Below are 23,001 nucleotides of genomic sequence, written 5' to 3'. Positions count from 1 at the left end.
GTAAAGGGTATTTTTAGCAATTCGGGTTAGGGGTATTTTAGTAATTTGTGTGAGGATATTTTGGAAGTTCAGGGGAGAAGGGTATTTTGGTAATTTGGTGTGAAAAGTATTCTAGGGATTCTTTTGAAGGGTATTTTGGTAATTTGGTATGAAGGGCATTTTAGGGATTGTTTTGAAGGGTATTTTGGTAATTTGGTATGATTTTGGGTTGAGATTTGGGTTCTTGAAGAGGTTAGGATGGTATGATGGGTGTTCGAGTGCGAGTTGGGGGTTTGAAAGGAGGACTAAGCAAAAATCGTGTGTTAATACTCTCCTCTCCAAACATAAAGGCATATGCTTAAGAGAGGGTGACACTACACTATCCCAAAAAAAAATATGTTGTCATGCAATGGCATATTCTAGGTTGAGTCTTGCCAAAAACCCAAACACTCTATTCTTCCCTACCAGTTCCTAATAAATAGTTGCATCCTTGCTCTCTAAATGATCTATCTCCTACCATAAGGTTTTGAGGGCTGAAAAATAAAGTACAACAGTCTCATATCCCTATCTAGTAGCAATCACCCGATTCCTCAACTGTTAGGCTCTAACAACATTCTCACTTTGTAAATGAATCTCTACTACTCTATATAGGGTTTAAGCCAATTAACCAGAATTTTGGATATTTGTACACCACATTACATAGACTTTTATTTTCAAGGATGAGAGTTATGAATGTTCTATTAATGGCTCTATTCATTTACCCTAGATAGAAGAAAGCCTTTACAACGGTAGAGATAGACTCTTTAATTATGGACCAGAATTTTTTGAAAAGTATAGCATTCAATCCATTGGGCCTAGGTGCTTTGAGATCTTGAATTGATTGGAGAGTACTAAAAATTTCATCATCAAGACATCTTTAATAGGCTCCATATTGATTTCATTTGAGATACAAGGGTTACTCTCACCAATAAACTCTTCAACCCCATTGATGCCTTCAGATCTAAATCTATTCTCAAAGAAACAAGAAAAATAATTCATAATGTTTGTTTGATCTTGAATCCAAGTTCTTCTCAAACAAGTACTTTAGTTAGCTGATAATGTTGTGCTCTTTCCAAGTTAGCCAAAGACATATTGGTATGCTCTTCCATCATGCATTTTTGGGCATCTTCAATCTAGCCAAGCTTGCTTTTTTCAGGCTTAGATTCCCAAAATTATTTTTAATTGACATTCCAATCCCAAGCCCCCTTAACCACCTCCTCCAGACTAGTGTCAAGACACCACATAGCCTCAAGCAGAAAAGGCTTGGGGCCAAAACTGAAACTAGGGTTTGTTTCTAGCAAAATGGGGGTGTGATCAAATGCTAAAAATGGTAAATTCACAAGGTTCCCATTTGGGAATTCACACCACCACACACACATCATTGACCAGAACCCAATCAATCCTCTCTTTAGTGGTGGAATTCCTCCATGTATATTGTAAACCTTTCATATATAAATCAATTAGATTGTAATAGTGAATAAGATCATTGAAATCTCGCCTTTCAAATCAGCCCCCGATTGCCCCCCACAACATCCCACAGCATCCCATAGCTGATACTTTTCGCCTTTGAATTTGAATTGCATGATGTGGCGTAAGGTGGGGCCATAGCAATGCATCGAAGAGCCGTGATTTCACGTTTTAGCCTCTTGCTTTATATGCCAATACAGATATTAACGACCGGGAAAGGTATTTGAGCTTTAAAATGGTTGGCGTTTTGGCGCCAAAACCAAAAGAGAGTGGTTAAGAAATGCAGGCAGTGAAAGAGAGGAGAAGGAAGAAGAATGAACTCAAAAGGGCCTTCTTCCAACGCGATCAGGGGATTTGGGCAGCGCTCCATTTCCTCTTCCTCATCTTTCGCCTTTCGCTCTCAGAGTGCGGATGCAAAGTATAAAGCCTCCTTTCTCCTTCCATTTTATTTGCTCTTTGATATGTTTTTTCTGGTTTGTTTGTTTTTTTTTTCTAATAAATACCCACTGTTTGTGGGTTGTCGTATCCGTGAACTAAACCAGTTCCAAAGAATCGAAGGGGGATGTGCAAGCCAAATCATCCAAGAAGAATTCCTACATATCCCTCTCTGAATTTCTAGACCGGAAGCTCGAGAAGACTTCCAAGCCGGCTAAAACAGTTCAGGTATCTTGCATTTGGAAATCTGAGTTCTTTTTGTTTTGGGGACTTGATTTACTGAAATTCAAGAACCCAATTGTTAATAGGGCAAGCAGAGCCCGTTTTCTTCGCTGGTTGGAGGTGGAAATGATGCCAATGGGTCCACCGCTGAACGGGTTGAGGTCAGAAAAGGGGGAGATGCAGATAATGGTTTTCTCGGTGAAGCTGTGTTTGAACAGTTCAAGTGTGCTAGAAAAGATAAAGAAGATTGTGAAGATTCATGTAAGGGAGGTGAGGTTGTCGGATCTACAACGATTGATGAGCAAGAATCGAGAAAAAGAAAAAACCCATTTGAGTTTTCTTCTGAAGGTTTTCTCTCCTGTCCTGGTTAACTAATGCAAATTGCTTCCCTACACTTGTTTTTTTTTTCTTCTTATTGCTTTATTCTAGTATGGTCATGATTTGATATGTTTAAATTGATATTCATTTTGTGAAGTTGGCTTCAGTTTGTTCGTACAACTTCAGGCCTCAAAGAGGTTATTGGTAAGTGCAGCATGAATGAAATAATGTATTGAGCCTTATTCATAAAAAAAAAAAACAATGTATTGAGCCTTGTTGAAAAGGATAAGCTGGAAAGGCGGGTATCTAGACAAATGAACTTTATTGAGGAGATGAATAGATGAATTGATTTTGTTAAGCTTCTTCATTGCTTCTAGTGCAATAGCAAATTCACTCTCACTCAACCTCAAAGGCTATGCAAGATACGTGGATAGGTTATCTTCAGTAAGCTAGTTAATTACAGTCTCTTGTCATTTTCTGCTGGATAATCCAATGGAACTTAGAAAATCTAAAAGAACCAATATCTCCCATTTGATGAATAGCCAGAAAGTAACATTTAGATACTGAAAGTTAGCAAGTTATCAGTGGTTGAACACCCATAAAGGGATGCATTTGGAAGTATATAATTTGCATCAAGTGAGGATATAAGAAGATGAAATGATTGTTCTAAACCTTGATTTTAATGATAAGGAAACAGGGAGAGGGGAAGAAAGATGAACCAATATAAATTTGTTCGACTAGACATCTACCGATTTCAGGTTTTCTGCTTGAATAGATAGGGAGTTCCGCCAATCAACCTTGTTTTTTATTGCATATTCAAACTGTGCACTTGAATTCACAATTCAGTTTTAGTTAATTTGAATTTTATTTCCTTTAGGTCTTCCCATGATTGATGTGGTTGGTCTGTTTCTTGCGTTCATTAGTAGACATTGGTGATTGATGGATAATGGAAACAATGCCCATCTGCCTGACCCTGTTATGCTTGTTTTCTAGACAATAAGCAACGTGGCAATCGAAGATATTTGGTAGTTCTTGGCGATGAACCAAAACCCAAGCAAAAGAGGAGAGAACAGAGTTTCATCAGGAATGAGAAATCAAGTCATCTGTTTAATCACTGTAAGACTATTTTTCACGGTTCATAGGTGGATCAGAAAATTTTCTTTCTACAGAATCACCCAAATGACGAAATTTCTTTTGTGCATACCAAATGTCATCCAGCATGCTTAGATTTATTGGAATTTTTGGTGCATGTATTTCTTCCTGATGTTCTACACACATTACCACAGTTACGCTTCCTCTTTCCTGTCCAAACTGCATAAACCATTAAGCAAACTGGGATAGGCTTATTTAATTTTCCATCTTGTTCCAACTTAAAACTGGAAAATTCTAAATAAAAGTAACCGTGGTTTTTGTGTTGATTTTCACAGATGCAAATGGAAGTGGCTGGTGGGACTGCAATATGGAGGGCGTCGACAGTGAAGTAGGTTGTCGGGAAATATGGGAAGGCATGGGCTCCACCACATTGGGAGGACTGGAATGGCATTGATTGGAATCATTGGACCATAACATTGTTCCTAAATTCACTACAAGTTCATATTTCTTGAGTCCAAAACCTTATTTTCTTGTGGGGTTATATTCAAATATGTATAAGAAAAAAATGGTTGAAAACAAAGAAATCCAGAAACTTGATAAATGATATTGATATTTTCTAGTTATAAGATACGAATTTTAAAGCTGGAACACAATCACCACAGGATCAAGAACTCTTCCCAAGGTGCTGCTCTCCAGCACAATCATTCCTGTGCCATGTCATTGTCATTCATTGCTTGTTCAACTAAAAGCAAAAAAAGGAAAAAAAAAACGTCGATAATAATTATTACTGTTGTTTGATTTAAGGTAAATGATTGCTTAATGCATCGAAGGAAGGCTTATCTCTTGGTTGGCCTGTCATGGAGTACCCAGCAATATAGATACGTTTATTGGCGTGAGTTGCACCTCTTATGCATTCTGGACTAGTTTGACATTATGATTATGAATGGTTTTGAAATTCAAGACTTCAAGTACGAACTGTGATTGTAATTTTGTTCAATGAGATTTAAGTCTTGAATTCAATATAATGAATTACAGTCTAAAAAGTGCATGGCAAAGAGAGATTAAACTAAAAAACAGCTTCACAGCCTGCCTAGTTAGGTCCTATTAGGTCTGTAGGGTGAAGTTCCCAATATTTCATATACTTTGTTTCCAATTACATTGTCCACAAAATCCTTAATTAGGATTTCTGCCTTGGTGAGTAAGTGTAGGGGCCTTTACATGATGCTATGCTAAAATTTGAGGCTGACTAGCGTGAAAGTTCTTATCACAAAATCCTGAATGAAGCCACTTTGTGCTAAAGTTCTTATCAAACCAACACGCAACACCCAAGACTCCAGATAGCAAAGACCAGCATTAGGTAATAACTGGGAATTTTGCTTGGGCGCCACTCGTTTAGAGTTTAGACGTTTTCCTGGTGAATTTTAGTGTATTGAAAAAAATAAATCGTCTCCATTTGAAACTCCGTTTGTAGGACTATGTAAACTTTAAATCTCAGGTGCTCCATCTAGTAACTCATCGGTAGATTAGTCACTAGTCAATCCTTGACATCGTTCTTATTTAAGGTTCAGGCAGTAACCGCAGTTACCTACACATCTCAGGAACAATTTCCATTGTTATTCACCAACCCGTTTTCATTTATCTTTTCAGTTTCCACAAGAACATGACTTGGATATATAAAATTATAAGTCAACCACTTTATTGGGAGAAAAAGATAACAAATCACAAAATTTTGGGTTCTACAACCCGTTGAAATTACTCGCAAGGTCCTCTCTTCTTGAACAAAGAACATCTGATCATTCGTCAATAAGGAGCAATCAACAGGGAGAAAACCTCAACCCAAACTCTAAAAGGGACAACCAATGAGGAAGCCCCAAAGCCCAAGTATTGTACAATAATTTGCAGATCATAACCTAATCATGTTATCTTCACTCATCAAACTCGATGCCAGCCATGGGCACCTCAGCGCTGATTTCATCACCATCTTCACCCTCTCCACTTTCATCACCAACATCCATTGTAGATCCTCTCTTAGCATAATCCACCTTAAAATCGTAGTCAGCATCCATGTTGTCTGTTCCACTTCCTTTCTTAGCTTTCTTCCGCTTCTTCTTCTCTGCCTTAAGAAGCCTTGTATTCAATATCCCTTCTGCTGCATATAATTTTTCATTTTGCCTGCTATTGACAGTTTTGGCTTTGGTCTTTCCTGCATCATCTTCATCACATCCCATGGGTTGATCGCCATCAACTTCAGTCATTTCTCTGGGTTGGGCATCCCCTTGAATTAACACTTCAGGTTGTACATCATCCTGAGGGAATATAGGTTTTGGTGAACACAATAATTGATAGCACAAAGTAGAGTATAAAAACAGTAAATTTTGTTTCATATTTTATGAGATTCGCCCTCGTTCAAAATTAAAAGCATATACGTGAAAGGAGAGAAGGGCTCAAACTACAGTGCATAAAATTAGGTGCATATCCAAGTGCATGGAATGTGAAATGCAGTTGGTGCAAATTGAACAGTGATGTCAACTGCATATTTGGGTGGACAGCTCCTAATGTCATAAAACGATGGGAATGATGCATAGAAGTTTTTCATACATTAAAATGAGTTGGAGAGCAAACCTCTAGCATCTTCTTATCAAAATTTAAAGGACAACTTGGAGGAACTTCAACAGAATGGAAATTCTCTACAGATTCGAGGCTTCCAATGAACGATGTTTCACCCTTGTAAGCTTCATCAACATTGAACTCTTTCCCAAGCTCTGATACAATAGCTGCCTCAAAATTCTCCCCTTGATTCCTAGTTGGAGGCATTGTATAATATGGAATTTTACCTGAAACACATAAAGCATAAACTATCACTTTTATGCAAGTGTACACATAATTCTTATTTCCCTTTTTCACGTTCTTTTAAATCCTGCACACAGCATATAATGAGAAGCAAATCCTCAAAATATACATACCCTCATTCCAGTCATGAAGAACTATTCTTGCAGCAGCGTCAACATCAACAGCACCACCCTTCTTGAGCTTACCTCTAACAGAAGCTACCTTCTGTAGGAAGTCATCCACTGTATCGAAGTTTTGAAGCTTGTATATTGTTATCAATGTTTTGGCAGGGCAAAGCTTAAGAATCTCTTTCACTGCAAAGTGAACAAACCATTATAATATATTACTCCCTGCCTAAGTTTAGTTGTGATCAAACTCACAAAACAACTAAGTTTGCAAAATGAATGGTTTTAGGCAGTGTTCTACAACAATAATGTTTTTATTTATTTGTTCTTGAAATCACCACATCAGCAAAAAAATGTTCTAGAACTGTATTTCTGTTTTGAGAAGCAAAAACAAGTTGATTTTGTTTCAAAACTCATTAAATAATACCCTAGTTTTTTTTCAACTCCATCTTTAACAGAAATAACCAAATGAACTTCACCACTTTCTTAGGTTCCTCCTAACCTACCTATACAGTTAGAAGCTTATAGAGTTCGGCACCACAACAATTTGGTTCACCTCTACTCTGATATCACCACTAACAGTTGGAATTCATAAGGATCTAAACTTTGAGCACAATCACAAGTTCACAACACCTTTCCCAACTGTTCTCCTATGGACTCAATAAAACTGACAATCTTAAGGAATCAGAATTTAACCTACAAGTCTGCAACATACTCTAAAGAATAAGGGAAAATAATACAATTAAAATTACAAAGCTGTGGAATGACTCCAAATAATAGTATAATGACAGCATTAAAAAGAATAAGGGAACTTCCAGTCAAAATAATGGACTGATTGGAAGTAGGATGCATGTATTAAGATTTTAGGCAACTGATCCATTGGAAGAAAGTAGTTTATTAAAAAAGTGACTGAAATGATAAGAAAGCAATATATCAAACATTATTACAGCAGTAAGAAACAGAGTTTCATAAGAAATTGCCAGCAGAATCAATGCTCAAGTCAAAATACAAGTGGACCAAGTACGGTATGTTTAATTGTTTCTGGTTCCCTATCATAACTTCTTTTTTCAGTTATCAAAGGAGTTATCAGTTTCCTGAGACAAATATGCATGAATAAAGATAAACATGTCATATTACCAGGACCAATAGGATCATCTAGTTTCTCAATTCTTTTGCAATTACGAAGAGCTATAGATGCATCATTCTCTGCAGACTTCAGCATTACAACCCCAGGACAGTCCAGCAATTTCACATTCTTATCTAACTGAACTTCTTGCATTGATCTTGTTAATCCTGGAGTAGCACCAACATTGACAACGTGACATCTCTTCAAGCTATTAATCAAACTACTCTTGCCAACATTAGGAAGTCCAATAACACCAACTGTAATTGACTTTTTTATCTGCCAAGTACAAAGGATATCAAATGTTAAGGTTTAGATGAAGTACAATACATTCGGCATCAAACATGACCAAAGGCATCAATCAGCAATCTTAAAAAGACTACGAAAATTAAGCAGATGTTAATATTATAACCCAAAAGGATATAGAGTATGAGTTTACATGCTCAACAAAGCACACAAGGGGTAGTAAACATGACAAAATGTAACTAATATAACAGAAACAAATTTTGGGCACACCGCGCACCAGAAAAGAAGCTGAACAAATGATATTCATTGAAGACACTCAATGTTATACCCATCCATAAGAATAAGGGATGAGGATGTTGTTTTTACCCTATCCAGAGACAGAGCAACATGTCCTGACAGCTATCCAGCCCTGCTCTTAATTCATTTTGGGATGTCCTTTGCATGGATTTTATTGAGGCCATCCACTATTTTTTTCTTGGTGATGATTTGCCTAGATACTACTTTGATTTTTTTCTGACAAGTACTTCCTCCATTATTTTGATTCCCAAGAATGAGAACCTCTTGCTATTCTTTGAATACAAGCCAATAATCTTGTGCAATCTTTTGTATAAGATTGTTTCAAAATCATGGTGAATAGATTTAGGGTGTCTGTTCCACAGATCATCTCTTAAGAGCAAAATGCATTTGTTAGGATCAGAAGATTACTGAGAAAGATATACTAGCCGAAGAAGCTACCCAAGATATTGGCATGAAGATGTAAAATAATGTGGCAATCAAACTGGATATGGGCCAAGGCATGTGACTGCCTGGGATAGCATTTTCTCAAGAAAGTCGCAACTCCTAAGATCTCTTGGTTTCTTAGAAGAATGGGTTAAATTGATGGACAAAGTTATTTGAAATTGTAGTTTTCAATCCAACATAAATGGCAAGAAGTTGGAAACTTCCCACTGTGTGTGCGCCAGGGCTACCCTTTCCCAACATCCAGCATTATATGTATTATCTCTTTGGAGACTTCTCTTGTATTAAAGAGGCATAGCATCACCCCTCCCATTGGTTGTACAAGGAATTTTATCATAGAAAGTTCTCTATGTTCAATTGCCTGCTCTCTCCCCAAACCCATAAAGGAGCCCCTAGTACAACCAAATTTTTAATCTAAAGGATATTCACCCAAACCAAGATGTTGTTGGCTACTCAGCTTACTCCACGAGTCCTTGTCTTGCTAGTGAGTCAGCAAGAAAATTAGCAATTTGGGGTACCCAGTGTTTTAAAAGTGCAAGGCGCAAAAAAGGCACAAGGGTCAATTTGCGCCTGAGGCGCAAGGCGCAAGGTGAGGCATGTGCCTTTTTAAGCAAGCCACAAAAACTAAAACAAAAGCTAAAAAATAAAAAAAAAAAAAGCCAAAACTTTTCAAAAAAAAAACAAAAAATCAATAAAAATATTAAACACGACATTAATAAAAATATAAACTAACTTATTATCTAAAATTAAAATACATAAATATAACATGTAAAGCATATTCAAATGAGAATTTAAAAATAAAATCAAATATATAAAACATTTTCAAGCATACAAAACCCACAATCTCTTTTTTCTCAATTGCATTACTTCAAGTAGCAAATGTGATGTAAAACATATTACATTCATGATTCTATGAGATGCCTTTGTGCCACGCCCTTGAGGCAAGCCCAAACAAGTCCACGTTAGGTCTTAAATTCTTAGTTCTCACACAAAAAAATAATGACTTTATAGTTTTAATTGCTTTTTAAGAAGATATTTTATTAGGATGAATGAATGAACAACATTACCAAATAGGGGGTTCTTGAGGGGTGTGGCACGGGGGTCTAGGAGCGGAGCCCCTGACCCAACCGCTAGACACAAAAAAAAAGCAAAAAAGCGTCAAATTTTTCAAAAGGTGCATGCCTGGGCTAAGGTGCAAAACTTTTGAAAGGGCTGTGCCTACGACCTGGGCGAGGCACCCACCCTAAAATGCGCCCCGCCTGTGCGCCTAGGCGCACCTTTTAAATCACTGGGGGTACCCAATTAAAATCTGCTTCCATCTCATTAGCCAGATGTCTTGCTTCCCTAATCTGGTGCCTATGGTGCTCTGGCACTTCACATTCTAACTTGAACCATCCAATGATGGTTTGTGAATCCCCTTCTATATGCATAATTCTGGAACCCATGAGCAAGGGGCTCACTATGACTTTAAAAATATGAAGACTCTATTTGCAACCATTAATACTTCACTTCCAAATGAAACTCTGATCTTCATGTTGACCTAGAGTAGACAACCCTCTCCCCTAGTTAGTAAGAAATCTAAGGGAGTGTGAATGAATGATTTAATAAAGGAATGGACTGCCATAGCTGATGGGATTAATAGAACAGCCTAGAATTGAAAATTGACAGTCCCCTGTGTTAAGACTATTAAAACTAATTTTTGACAGGTGCAGCCTCAGTAATCCTGGAGCTTCTGGTATTGGAATGATCAAAGATGCTGAAAGCCAAATAAGGTTTAGCTTCTCCAGTCCTCTAGTTTTGGTAATGTTCTAAGAGCAGCATTGATGGTGGTAATACAAGGGTTAAGTTTGCACAGATAAATTGGAAGGACTTGATTGTTGTGCAGTTGAGGAAAAGATCAGATTGGCGCCCCACAGAGTGCACCCCACATGCACATTCAGCGTGCATGGGGAACATCTCCCATACATGTCATGGGGAGATGTTCCCAATATGGGTTGTGGGACACACTGATACAAATTCGTTGAGGGGGATTGCAAGGTGGTGATCTCCTGGTTATGCTCTGGAACTGAGGTGCTAGGGTCTATAGAATTTCTGTAAGGGGACCACAGTCCTTGAGAAAAATCCTGACTTGCTTGTTCAGATGGGTTACAAGATGTACAAATGAGTTGGCTGCTAGATTAGCTAAAATCAGGAACTTCATTGCATTCTGTAGATTGGGGATTTACATGTCCTAAGATTGATGTGTAATTTTTTTGAGCAAAAAAGGTAAAGTATAATTGTATTAATGAAAAGGTCCTTTGTACAATGAGAAGCTGTACAAAAAGCAAGGACCTGAAAAGAAGGTCATCCTCAAAAAATTACAGTCAAAAGTAACCTCTTTAAAGTCAGCAAGAATAGACAACCAATTTCTAACAAAACCTAAAGCCGAATTGATGACTTCTTCCAAAGAGGATTTGAGATCAAAAACCCTGCTATTCCTTTCTGTCCATACCACCCAAAAAATTGCTAAGCAGAAAAGCACCTCTTTCCTTTTTTTTTGCCATCCCTTGGATCTGCCATGCCTCCAGGCAAGCTTTAACTGAGGTCGGCATACACCAACTTAACCTCAAATTTCTGAAGAAGTGGTTCCGGATTTTAGTAACAAACTTGCAGTGTAAAAACAGATGGTTTATTGATTCTGTAAAGTTGTAAACACACCACAGGCTACACCTCAGATCATTACAATTAAAACCTTTCTTCACCAACATCTCTTTAGAGAGTCATTTCTCTAAAGCTGCCACCCAAACAAAGAACTTGATTTTGGAGGGTGCCACAGTCCCCCAAATAGCCCTGCTAGGAAAGAGAGCTTCAGACCCTCCCACTATGGAGTTGTAGAAGGATTTAACCAAAAACTCCCTGCTTCTGTTCCATCTCCACATTAAGGAATCCTCTGATTGCAGATTCAACACCTGAGACTGAAGCGAAGCTAGGAGATTTCCAACCTGCTGAATCTCCCAGCCATTGAAATCCCTTCTAAAGGCCGGAAGCCCAGAACCCAGAATATAGCATTGTCCCTCAACACAAAGGTATCAGCTACCATTGCCTCTTTATCTACAGCCAGACTGAACAGGGTGGGAAACAGTTCCTTAAGAGATCTCTCCCCAGTCCAGGGATCCAACCAGAACCTGATCATTCTCCTGTCCCCAACTTGGAAGCCGATTCCCCTTCTGAACAGATTTGAAGCTCTGCATATTCCTCTCCACAGACTACACCCTTAAATCAACAAAGGTGGACCACTAACCCAACCACTATCATCCAGCCCATATGTTTCTGCTATTACTTTCCTCTAGAGGTTATCAGGCTCAGCAACAAACCTACATAGCCATCTTCCTAGCAGAGCTAGGTTGTGTAATAGCTGTTTCAATGCCAATATTGTGGTGAGATAACCGGTCGGTTCGGTTTCGGTTCGATGTTTTAAAAAAACTGACAGTTTCGGTTAGCCATTTAAAAAAACGGTGGTTAACTGAACCAAACGACATATATGTCAATAATATATATTTATATAATATTATATATATATTTTTTTTGAAAATCTAATTAAAATTTAAAAATCCGAACTGAGAGTGGTCAAACTCAAACGTGGAGGTTTCAGTTCGCCAGTCTGCTAGACTGGCGAACAGCCTGTCTGACAGACTGACACCTGCCATGCAGGGAGCCAGGGACTTTTCAGTTTTCCCTTAATCCCTTTCTTTCCCCCTCTCTCTCTCTGAGCTCTCTCTCTCAGATTCTCACTTTCTCAGACTCCCACTCTCCATCTCTCCCAGTTCTCTCTCTCTCTCTCTCTCTCTCTCTCTCTCTCTCTCTCTGACTCTCTCTGAGTTCTATTTCTTTCCCTTTTCCCTTTTCCCCAACAGACTCTCTCTCTAAGCTCTCCCTCTCTCTCTCAAATTCTCACTCTTTCAGACTCCCACTCTCCCAGTTCTCTTCTTCCCCAACGAACCAACGGCCTTCAGCGCTCCGCCTGCCAATCAAATCACCGACGGCCTCGGCCTCTGACACTGGCGAATCCCTCCTGCTTCGGCGACACTGGAGGTTCGGCTGCATTTGCTTGTCAACACTGGTGATCCCTGTACTACATCTCCCAGTTCTCTTCATCTTCAATTGTGTTTTTCCCTTTTTTTATTTTGAGGGCATAAAAAAACCGACAAACCGAACCGTGGTTAACCGGTTGACCGGTTACATCGGTTCAGTTTCAATTCGATTAAATGTAAAAACCAAACATATCAGTTCGGTCCAGAAAATTACCCACGATTCGGTTAACAGAACCGTGAGCACCCCTAGATAACATGTTTTCAGCTATTTTCTCCTTATACATATTATGATCAAGCACATGAAACTTCCAATCTGTTTACTTAACTCCTCATTCAAGTAGCTAATTTGATGCTAGACATCTTTTTTTTATCATCAACACAAAAATTGATTCATTAAATTTAAAATGAAGATATACAACAAGTTGTGAGCAGAAACAACAGGCCAAAGAAGAACTATGCCAATATTTACAAAACAGCCCAGAACATTTGATGCTAGACATCATGTCTTCATAATCCTAGGAGACTGACCACTGTCCTCCATAAAGGCCCTTTAAGGCAAGTCCAAACAAGTCATGTACGGAAGCATTCCAACCTAAATTGTTGGTCCTACATGTATAGGCCAAATGGGCTACACAACAGGGGTGGCCTTCCCCCAACACCCAAACTACCCAATCCTTGGTCATGGCAATGTTCGATCCCAAGTCTCCATTACAACCAGCCAGACCTTACTAGGGGTTGGTTTTGTGATTTTAGTCGCAAATGCACCATAGGTTACCTTGGTGTATGGTGTAGGTCAGTGTTTTAAAAGCGCAAGGCACAAAAAAAGCACTAGGGCCAATTTGTGCCTGAGGCGCAAGGTGCAAGGCAAGGTGCACGCCTTTTTAAGCAAGGCGCAAAATTACAAAAAAGCTAAAAAATCAAAAATGTCAGAAAATTAAAAAATGCAAAATTTTCAAAAAATATTAAACTTAATGTTAATAAAAAATATGAACTTAAATTTTAAAATAAATGTTTCAAAAAACCTATTATCTAAAATTAAAACGCATAAACATAACATGTAAAGAATATTCAAATGAAAATTTAAAAATAAAAGCAAATATATAAAGCATTTTCAAGCATGTAAAACCCACAATCTCTTTTTTTTCCTTAATTGCATTGCTTCGAGTAGCTAATGTGATGTAAAACATATTGCATTCTTGATTCTATGAGTCGCCCTTGTACCACGCCCCTCAAGGCAAGCCCGAACAAGTCTATGTTAGGGTCTAAAATTCTTATTTCTCACATAAAAATAATGATTTTTTAACTTTCATTGCCTTTTAAGAAGATATTTTATTGCAATGAATAAATGAACAACATTAGCAAATAGGGGGTTCTCAGAGCTTTGGTGAGCGTGTGAACTGGAGTAGAACCCCCCTATTTGCTAATGTTGTTCATTCATTCATTGCAATAAAATATCTTCTTAAAATGCAATGAAAGTTATAAAATCATTATTTTTTTATATGAGAAGTAAGAATTTCAGACCCTAACATAGACTTGTTCGGGCTTGCCTCGAGGGGCGTGGTCGCGCCCCCCCAGCCCAGCCGTTAGACTCAAAAAAGAAAGAAAAAAGTGCAAATTTTAAAAAGGGGTGCACCTAGGACCTGGGTGAGGCACATACCCCAAAATGTGCCTCGCTTGTGCGCCAAGGCGGTCAGGTGCGCCTTTTAAATCACTGGTGTAGATGCCAAGTGTTGATGCACTATAGGTTTCCTCCATGTCAACCTCCAAAGATCATAAAAGTACAAAAGCATGAGATTAGATGCCTGATAAAAAACTCCTCTAGGTTCCATTTTGTGCTGACATTTCTTCCAGTCCCTGGCTCCCTATAATAGGTCCAACCCTAGATCGAAATGGGAAAAGGGAAAACTAAAGGACAATTCTGAAACTGATCAACCTTATTCAGTCACACTGTTTTCGCTTTAATTAAACAGAAGCATTGCACAACCCATAGCTTTTTTGTCATTCATAATCTCAGATGAGTTTAAAAATTAAAATGGAAGTTTCTGATTTCTGCCCAATTTCTTCTATCCTAGTGTTTGATAATCTCGTATCAGTATTTTTTATAGAATTAAAAAACACAATGGTATTAAAAAGAAAATGAATTTTTCTGATCAATAAAAAATAAAATGAATTTTATCTTATCATTTCTGCTTAATTTCTTTTCTTTAAAGGCAATCCCGAAGCCTAGAAGTTTACTAATCAAAAAACACAATTCAGAAGTCCTGCACAAAGAAAATTGGCTATCTGAAACTCCATATTATAATTCTTTCCTATTTTCATTCTTTCTAACCACACTTTATAGTTTATACCTATGGGCCGTGGATCCTCAATGAACAATTGACTTCAGACAGCTTATTTAATCACAAAGAAGGTAATACTCCCATGCAGTTGACTTAAGCCTTTTCTAATACTGTTATTTAGGGAAAAATTATAGAGCTCTGTCGTTGGGATTAGTTGGAATGTTCCAACTTATTGTAACAATTTAAATTTTTTAATGCTTAATGAATTTCTTTGCTGATCAAAAAAATATAAATGAGTTTTCATTATCATCATACAAGCTTCCAATATCCTAAAGTTTTCTCTAGCATTACCTCAAATGAAGTGAATCCAGAACCTGAAGATTGAATAATATCACATGCTAACAAAATGTGCACATTTAGGCACTAATGACCTCAATCAAATAATGACAAATAAAAGTGTAATATTAACAACAGTAATAACAAATTAGAAATTTAGAATACATGAAATTCTAGAATAAGTCAAAATTGACATAAATTCTAAACTAACGAAAACAGCTGTTAGTTAACTGATTGCACAAGTACATACGCTTGTGAATCAGTAAATCATAGAAGTACCTCATGACTTCTTGAATAGTTTTTCAGCAACTTTAAAAGAGTCTCAGCTCCAAGACAGTCACTGGTTTGCAGAAGATTGCTTGGCTTTGCAGCCTTTGATCCAGATTTCCACCCTAAATTTGATCTCTGTTCTTGGGTGCTACACTTGAATGCTACTGCAGGTAACTCCTCCCGAAGATATTTGAGCCATTTCTCAACAGCTTCTCGGGGAACAAGATCTGAAAAGAATATGTATTGTAATTAGTAAAAAGGAGAGGCAAGCATAAAGATGGACTATATTCAATGTTAATGCTACAAATCAAGTGTACACACACACAGAGTAACTAGAAAAGCAATTACCAATCTTATTCAGCAGCAAGACAAGATGCTTATCAGGACCAGACTTCAATACCATCTTTTCCATGTCAACACACCGGGTACCAAGGGGATCACGAGCATCAAGAACTTCCAAAATGACATCTGATGCTTCTATAACTTTAACCAACTCTTTGTAGAAAGCCCTATCTGAATTATCTGCAAGTAGTTGAGGATAATTTTATATTTCAAGGAAAAGAAAATGAAACTATCTTCAGCGTGGAGAATATGTTGCATGACCATTTGGTATCAACTCACCCCGGTTTCTACCACTTCCCAAGGAATTCTCGCCAATGTTTTTCTCTCCAAACTTCTGTTCCTTTGCTGCAGCTGTATCAGCAAGTTGGGCTATATCATCATCCTCCTCAAGCAACCCCAATTTTCTCTTCTGGGCCTGCAAAGACAAAACACACTCATTAGTTATCATAGCAAAAGGGGTAATATATTATCCATAAGAAAATTGAGGGAAACAATGTTTCCAAAGCAAATAATTAATAAAAGCATTGAATCCACTCCGAAGTTTGAAAATTACAGAGCAGCCTGGATCTGCTGATCACAAAATAGTGTACAACATCTACAGCTGCACAGTGGGAAAATCTCTTGTACTATTTATTTTCATTCACGGGGAGATGTTCCCAATGTGTGGCTGTGGTGTTATGTGCACACAGATGTGGTCAGTGTTTTGTTGTCAGAAGATCCGTCCTTATTACATCAACCAGGGCAACATAGAATTTATGCATCAATAAATGCTCTCAGACCTCAATAATGATACATCCATGTGTATCTAACAAGTATGAAATACTGACAAACAAAAGTCCAGCAAAAGATGTGTACCACCTATAGTTCAAGAAGTACACAAGCAACTTCTACTTAGAGGGTATTTGTATGCTTCAGGAAGTCATCAGCATGTTGCACATCTCATGGTTTTAAAAGGCTTAAGCCCTGAGGCAAGGCACTGAGATTTTGCCTCAAGGCTTAAGACTCATAACATTGGTCTGAGGATTAAGCCTAATGTCAAAAAGAGGCATAAGACTCAAGCCTCAAGATGTGAGGATAGAAAGGCATAAGCCTCAAAAACCTATGGCAATTGAATTATTTAATACAAAAAAAATAATGCTTTTTGGTTTTATTATGTTTTTTGATAAGTAAATAACATTTGATTAAAGATAATAGATACCAAGTGAATAGTACAGATACCTAATACAAGCTTCCCAAAGAGAGACACAAGGTGTGACCACTCTCTCAACCAGCAAAATAACTTTTTTTGTTTTATTAAGTTTAAAACATATGGGAAGAGCACTTTGATAATTATGGGCCAAATAAAAAGATTAAAATGAAAAGCTGACCGAGCAAATAGAGCTCCTAATTTCTCTTAGGGTTTTAGAAGAGTTCAATGCAACAAGGGCAAAAAAGAACCTGCATCACTCTCTCTTCATTCTTGGTTATATCAAGTGGGATTTTTATTATTTATATACTTTTGGTGACTAGAAATCTGGCATACTAAGTTGGTCTTTGTTTATATTTTCTCCACAATAAAATACTATCTACCCAATTTTTGCCTCTCAATTCTCTTCCTAATGGATTTCTTTTCTTTTTATTGATTTGTCCATAGATTAAAGCAACTAAGCTGTTTCAATTCTTCTAAAATGTTGGGTAACTAGAATCTAGTATCAATTATATGAATGATTCATTAGAAGATCTCATTAGTGATAGAAACTTTGATGATGGGGAATTTTTGATAATCTAAAACATATTACTGATCAACTGAACAATTCGAGAAATTTGGATTTTGAAACTTGAAATATAAAAGGCTTATAGTTATTATTTGTTGAATGCTAAAAGCCTAGAATTATTACGTAGAAACTTCTACTTTATGGATATTTGTAAATTCTACCATTCTAATTTTTTTTGATGAATAATTCTATCATTCTATTTTAGTGTATCATATAATCAATTTTTAAATTCTTGACGGTTACACCTCACCTTTTTGAACCATTACTCCTCAACTACGCCTTTAGCATTATTTTATTAGTAGTGCTTTTATCCTTTTAAAACCTTGGCAGTTCTGCATTATTTGTGAGGTATTTTAACTTTCTTGCTAATTTATCTGCCAATTTGAATTCCACACACTACCAAACTTTTACCAGACAAAGAAAGACCTATATATTTTCTAATGTACAATCTTCCACAAAGAATATCAAACGCCCATCAAGAAACTTCTGCAAAAATGCACCAATATCTTTTTTTCTTTTGAAGATAAAGAAAAAAATGTTAAACAAAAAGAAGATACAAAGAAGGTCATAAGCAATCATCCAAGAGATAGGAAACAACCCAATGAGAGCTTTTGGTTCGCCCATATGTACACCATGAAAAAAGGAGAGTTTTTTACTCAATGTAGAATTGCATGTTGATGCAAAAACACCATGTCTCTACATAAAATGTATGGTATTTTCAACATGATGCAAAACATTTAACCAAACTTTTAAACCCATGGCGAAACCCAATTGAGCCTCGGCCCAGTAGAAGTGTTTAACTTAAATAAAAAGATGAGAATGAATTCATTGTACCCTCTCCTTCCGTGCGGCTTTTTTCTGCTCCAGCTCCTCAAGAGCCCGAGCCCTACGAGCTTCAAGGGCCCTGAGCTCCTGTTCCTTGAAGGGCCAATCATTGGGGATGCCAGGGTCCTTCTCGACCTTGCGCTTATGCTTGAGACCAAGCTTCTTCGCTTCTTTAGCCTTCTTCTTGTGGTGCTCTTTCACCTTCCTTATGATCTTATACTTCTTCCTCAGCGACACTCTCTTACTCTTGCTCTCTGAATCATTAAAACATCAACTGTCATGTATAACAAGTGAATACAACCTACTTGATATGACAAATTATGGAATAAGTTCACTTAACCAATCAACAGAGAAGTTTGCTCCTATTCATTCACTGGTTCTTAAGAACATGAAATTATGATGTTAAGAAAAGACTAACAAATAAGGATGAATTCACTTACTCTTGCTCTTCTTCACCATTTTGTGAAAACTGAAAGCCCTAGTTAGGGTTTTTTTCCGGAATAGACCAGCTCAATGTACTTAAGCTTACTAGACCAGCTTCAGCGAAGGGCGTTAATTTAAAACCCAACTCAGCAAGTCTGAAGAGCAAAAGAATCCATGTCCGAGCAGAATAACGCCACACCTGCTATGTTCATTCGCAAGAGGGCTGCCTGATTGTCTACTCAGATGGTCAAATTTCCTTTTTTCAGGAAAGATGCATAGAATTAAACAAAGTGAAGGAACGTCTGAGGTTTTTCTTCGGCATTTTACGAGAGGGAAGACGATGAAGGCTGTGCCTGCGCTTATACGAGAGAAAGAAAAAGGAAGTATTCGGGGTTTAGCCGTTTAGGGTTTTGAGAGGCGGCATATAGGGTATTAGGATAAACCCGATTTATACATTGAAATAGCGGGGACCCGAGTCCGGATACCATGTCGACCAATGTATGTGGGAATGTGGCTTTGTGCTTTGTAAGTAATCGACTAGGGAAGGGGTGAGAAAAAAACCGAAAAATCGAACCAATCGAAACAGAATCGAAAAATCAGTTAATCGAAGATTGATTCGGTGTTTTCAAAAAATCAAAGGTAATGGTTCGGTTTTGATTAACTAATATAGAAAACTGGTAATTAATCAACTGACCGGTATACATATATTTCTATATATTTTATATATTTATACATATTATATATATTTTATATATTATAAATTAATAAATATGCATTATATATAAATATATATGTTTATAATATATTATTTATTATTTAAAATATAATATTTTATATATATTTATCATTTTTTATTACATATTTATATATACTTTTTATAGTATATATTGTAAAAACTAAAAAATTGACAATTAACCAAACTGATCAACTGATTAACCAACTGTCTTCGGTTTGGTTCTAGTTACCGGTTTTCCAAAAATTGGTAGTACCGGTTCGATCAGTTCTAGAAAATGCCCCACGGTAACCGAACTGTGAGCACCCCTACTAGGGGTGGTCGAGTCGAGCCGAGTCGAATACTTGGCTATTCGAGCTCAGCTTGCTGAAATAGGCTCGAGCTCGATTCGAGATAGAGATTTGAGCTCGAGCTCGGCTCTGTTCAAAACTCGCAAGTTCAAGCTCAACTCGGCTCGATCTCGACTGCAACTTAAGTTTTTTTCTAAAAAATAAAAAATATACATATAAAAATATTTTTTTATTTTACATACAAAAAATTAAGAATTATAAAAATCACTTATTATTAAACATATAAATAATATACATATAAATAATGTTTTGTTTCACATACAAAAAAATAAGAATTATAAAAATGATTTACCATTATACATAAAAATAAAAATGTTATATATAAAATATTATTATATAATAAAAATTATTTATTATATATGTTTATATATTTATATGTATGTATGTATGTATGCATGTATGTATGTATGTATGTATGTATGTATGTATGTATGTATGTATGTATGTATATAATAAAAAATTATTTAGTTATTATACTAGGCTCATGAGCCTCACGAGCCGAGCTTCATTGGGTTCGAACTCAGCTCAATTAGCAAATGAGCCTAATATCAGGCTTGAGCTCGGCTCGAAGCTTAGTTTAAACCGAGCGGAGCTCGAATAGCTCGTGAGAAACTCGGCTCGTGACCACCCTACTAATCATCTTAAGGAGGATAAGTTATATCATAACCATTGTAGGGAGTGGCTACGAGCTAAGCTTTTCATGAGTGATTTGAGTTCGGCTCATGAAAAGCTCGGTTCATCTCGGTTTAAATCAAGCTTCGAGTTAAATTCGAGCTTAGTACATAGATTCGTTTTTCAATCGAGTTGGGCTCGAGTCTAATAAAATTTGGCTCATGAGGTTTTGCGAGCCTAATCGAGCTTTTGCATATATATACAAATGCATATACATATAAAAATATTATATATATATATATAAATTTTTAAATTTTATATATAACAATAATTAATTTTTTGTAGTTCTTAATTTTTTATATGTCAAATAAAAAAATAATTTTTTATATGTATACTTTTATTTTTATAAAACATTTAATTCATAGTCAAGCTTGAGTCGAGCCAAGCTCAAACTTCAAGCATTAGACTCAAGCCAAATTCGAGCTTTTTTATATGTATACTTTATTTTTATAAAACATTCAATTCACAGTCAAACTCGAGTCGAGCCGAGCTCAAACTTCCAAGCTTTAGACTCAAGCCGAATTCAAGCTCAAGTCTCTAGTTTGAATCGATTTCAAGCTTGAGCTCAAGCCTGATAGTCTATTAGTGAGTCGAGCTCGAATAGCCAGATATTCAACTTGGCTCAACTCAAATCCACCCCTAATAACCTGACTCAGCAAAATGGACAAACCCAGCTACACATTTAAAAAAGTAATTAATCGTCTTTCTACCTTGTAATGTGGTTGTTGCTAACATAGGACTCTTAATCCATGTTGGATACAATAAAAAACCAAAAGTAATTAATCGTCTCTCAATCTCCTGCTCCCTTTGTCTCTCATGCTCCACCTACCTCTCAATGTCCTGCTCCCTTTGTCTCTCTCGCTCCCTTTGCCTCTCGATCTCACTCTCCCTTTGTCTCTCACATTCCCTCTATCTCTCCTACTCCCTTTGTCTCTCCCACTCCCTCTACCTCTCGATCTCCCTCACACTCTCTCACTCTCACAAAGGGAGTGAGAGAGAAAGTGAAAACCATTTTTTTTTTCAAATAACCCATGTTGTGTTCAACATGGATTAAGAGTCACAAGTTGGCAACAATCACATAATCTTCCGATAACATGGTGGGGTTTTTTATAATTTGAAATGTTCAACTAGTTGTCAGAGTTTTGTTGGTTTATGAACTAACTTAGTGAAAGAATGGTAGGATCCATCGTATGGACGCCAAGAAGGTTGCGGAATGGGTGGGCGAATTTCAAAAAATTCCTACCTTTCTTCCAACTGGGAATCGTATTCCCTGATTTTAGAATCAAAAAATTCAAGGATCCTACTTGAACCAAACCAAACCAGATCTGAACCAAGAACAGAGGGAAGGGTTACACCTGATACAAAGAATCAAGGTCTCCCAACGTCGGTGTTCACGCCCAAAGAAATATCCAACATCTGCTCCCGCTGAAGATGACACAGCGATGGTGGGGCAGAACCAACAGTGTACGTCCCACGTACTGAACTCTTCACAAGAATCCGTTGGAGGCTTAGAGCACTGAATCAAACTAGTCTTTCAGCAAAGATTGATATCAAGAACAAGCTTCTTGATCATCCCTTCAAAGGAGTTCGAACCAAGCAGTAAGGCGGCGGCAGTTGGAGGAGTTCCTAAGGTTGAAAGTGGCGTGAATGCAGATTTTAGCTTAGGGAAGGTGAGATCCTATCTCAGATTGCAGAAGAAGTAACTGCAAAACCCCATGTCGAATTCTTGTAATTCTAGATTAGGGTTTCCTCCTTTCTTAGTGATTAAGAAACCTCATAATCCTATTAGGAGTTATCCCAATCCAAATTTGCATTTGGATAGGGGATAATCTTAATCCTATCTGTAGATTAGATCAATCAACTCTTGATCTCATCAAGAGGTTAATCTTAATCCTATCTGCAGATACACCCCCTTAAGTGGGTGATCATATCAGCCCAGGTCGAAATGGGCTTTTAGGCCCATTAAGAAAAATAGTGCTCAATAAGTTTCCAAACTGTTGCCCAGTTGGGCTTCTTTGTATGGCGTGGGACCCAAGCATTGATCTACACATCAGTCACATAGGTTCGGCCCAGCCTTTGTTACAAGGCCTAGCCGAATTCACTGAAAACCCAATGAACCCCTTGAGCCCATCACATGGACTCTATGGACCCAACACTTACACTAAATGGTCATTGGGCCAAGCCATCTTATAAAAACACAAGGATTGTGGGCAGATGCAAGATTAGCCCATCAGGTGCAACCCTAAATGGCCTTACACTTAACCTCTCAGCCCATAATAATCAAACATTGCCCAACAAGAGAGGACCTCTCTCTCGATTGCAAGGAACAATGTT

At 37.3% G+C, this 23,001-nt stretch overlaps 2 protein-coding genes and 1 non-coding gene across 3 annotated transcripts; 1 reads left to right on the top strand and 2 right to left on the bottom strand.

Moving 5' to 3' along the window:
• Positions 1–1,530: 1,530 nt before the first annotated feature.
• On the top strand, positions 1,531–4,178 carry LOC104609607 (RNA-binding protein). Its single transcript, XM_010275980.3, has 5 exons — positions 1,531–1,903; positions 2,028–2,148; positions 2,229–2,490; positions 3,454–3,576; positions 3,888–4,178. The coding sequence occupies exons 1-5, from the start codon at positions 1,800–1,802 to the stop codon at positions 4,004–4,006; spliced, it is 729 nt and encodes a 242-aa protein (XP_010274282.1). The 5' UTR covers positions 1,531–1,799; the 3' UTR covers positions 4,007–4,178.
• Positions 4,179–5,224: 1,046 nt separating this feature from the next.
• LOC104609608 (guanine nucleotide-binding protein-like NSN1) lies at positions 5,225–19,336 on the bottom strand. The gene is made up of 9 exons (XM_010275981.3): positions 18,930–19,336; positions 18,499–18,743; positions 16,190–16,325; positions 15,917–16,090; positions 15,578–15,795; positions 7,644–7,908; positions 6,516–6,695; positions 6,175–6,386; positions 5,225–5,858 (listed from the first exon to the last, which is right to left on the bottom strand). Exons 1-9 carry the CDS (start codon positions 18,946–18,948, stop codon positions 5,478–5,480), a joined length of 1,830 nt encoding a protein of 609 aa, XP_010274283.1. The 5' UTR covers positions 18,949–19,336; the 3' UTR covers positions 5,225–5,477.
• On the bottom strand, positions 19,002–19,141 carry LOC148801193 (small nucleolar RNA snoR77). The gene has a single exon (XR_016085040.1). It is a non-coding gene; the product is annotated as a small nucleolar RNA snoR77 (small nucleolar RNA).
• Positions 19,337–23,001: the final 3,665 nt, after the last annotated feature.

The sequence above is a fragment of the Nelumbo nucifera genome, chromosome 3 (assembly GCF_055504915.1).
Source record: "Nelumbo nucifera cultivar China Antique chromosome 3, China Antique-T2T, whole genome shotgun sequence".
In the NCBI taxonomy this organism is placed as follows: domain Eukaryota; kingdom Viridiplantae; phylum Streptophyta; class Magnoliopsida; order Proteales; family Nelumbonaceae; genus Nelumbo; species Nelumbo nucifera.
The sequence above is the reverse complement of the archived record's forward strand: the minus strand, read 5'-3'. Positions and strand labels throughout refer to the sequence as shown.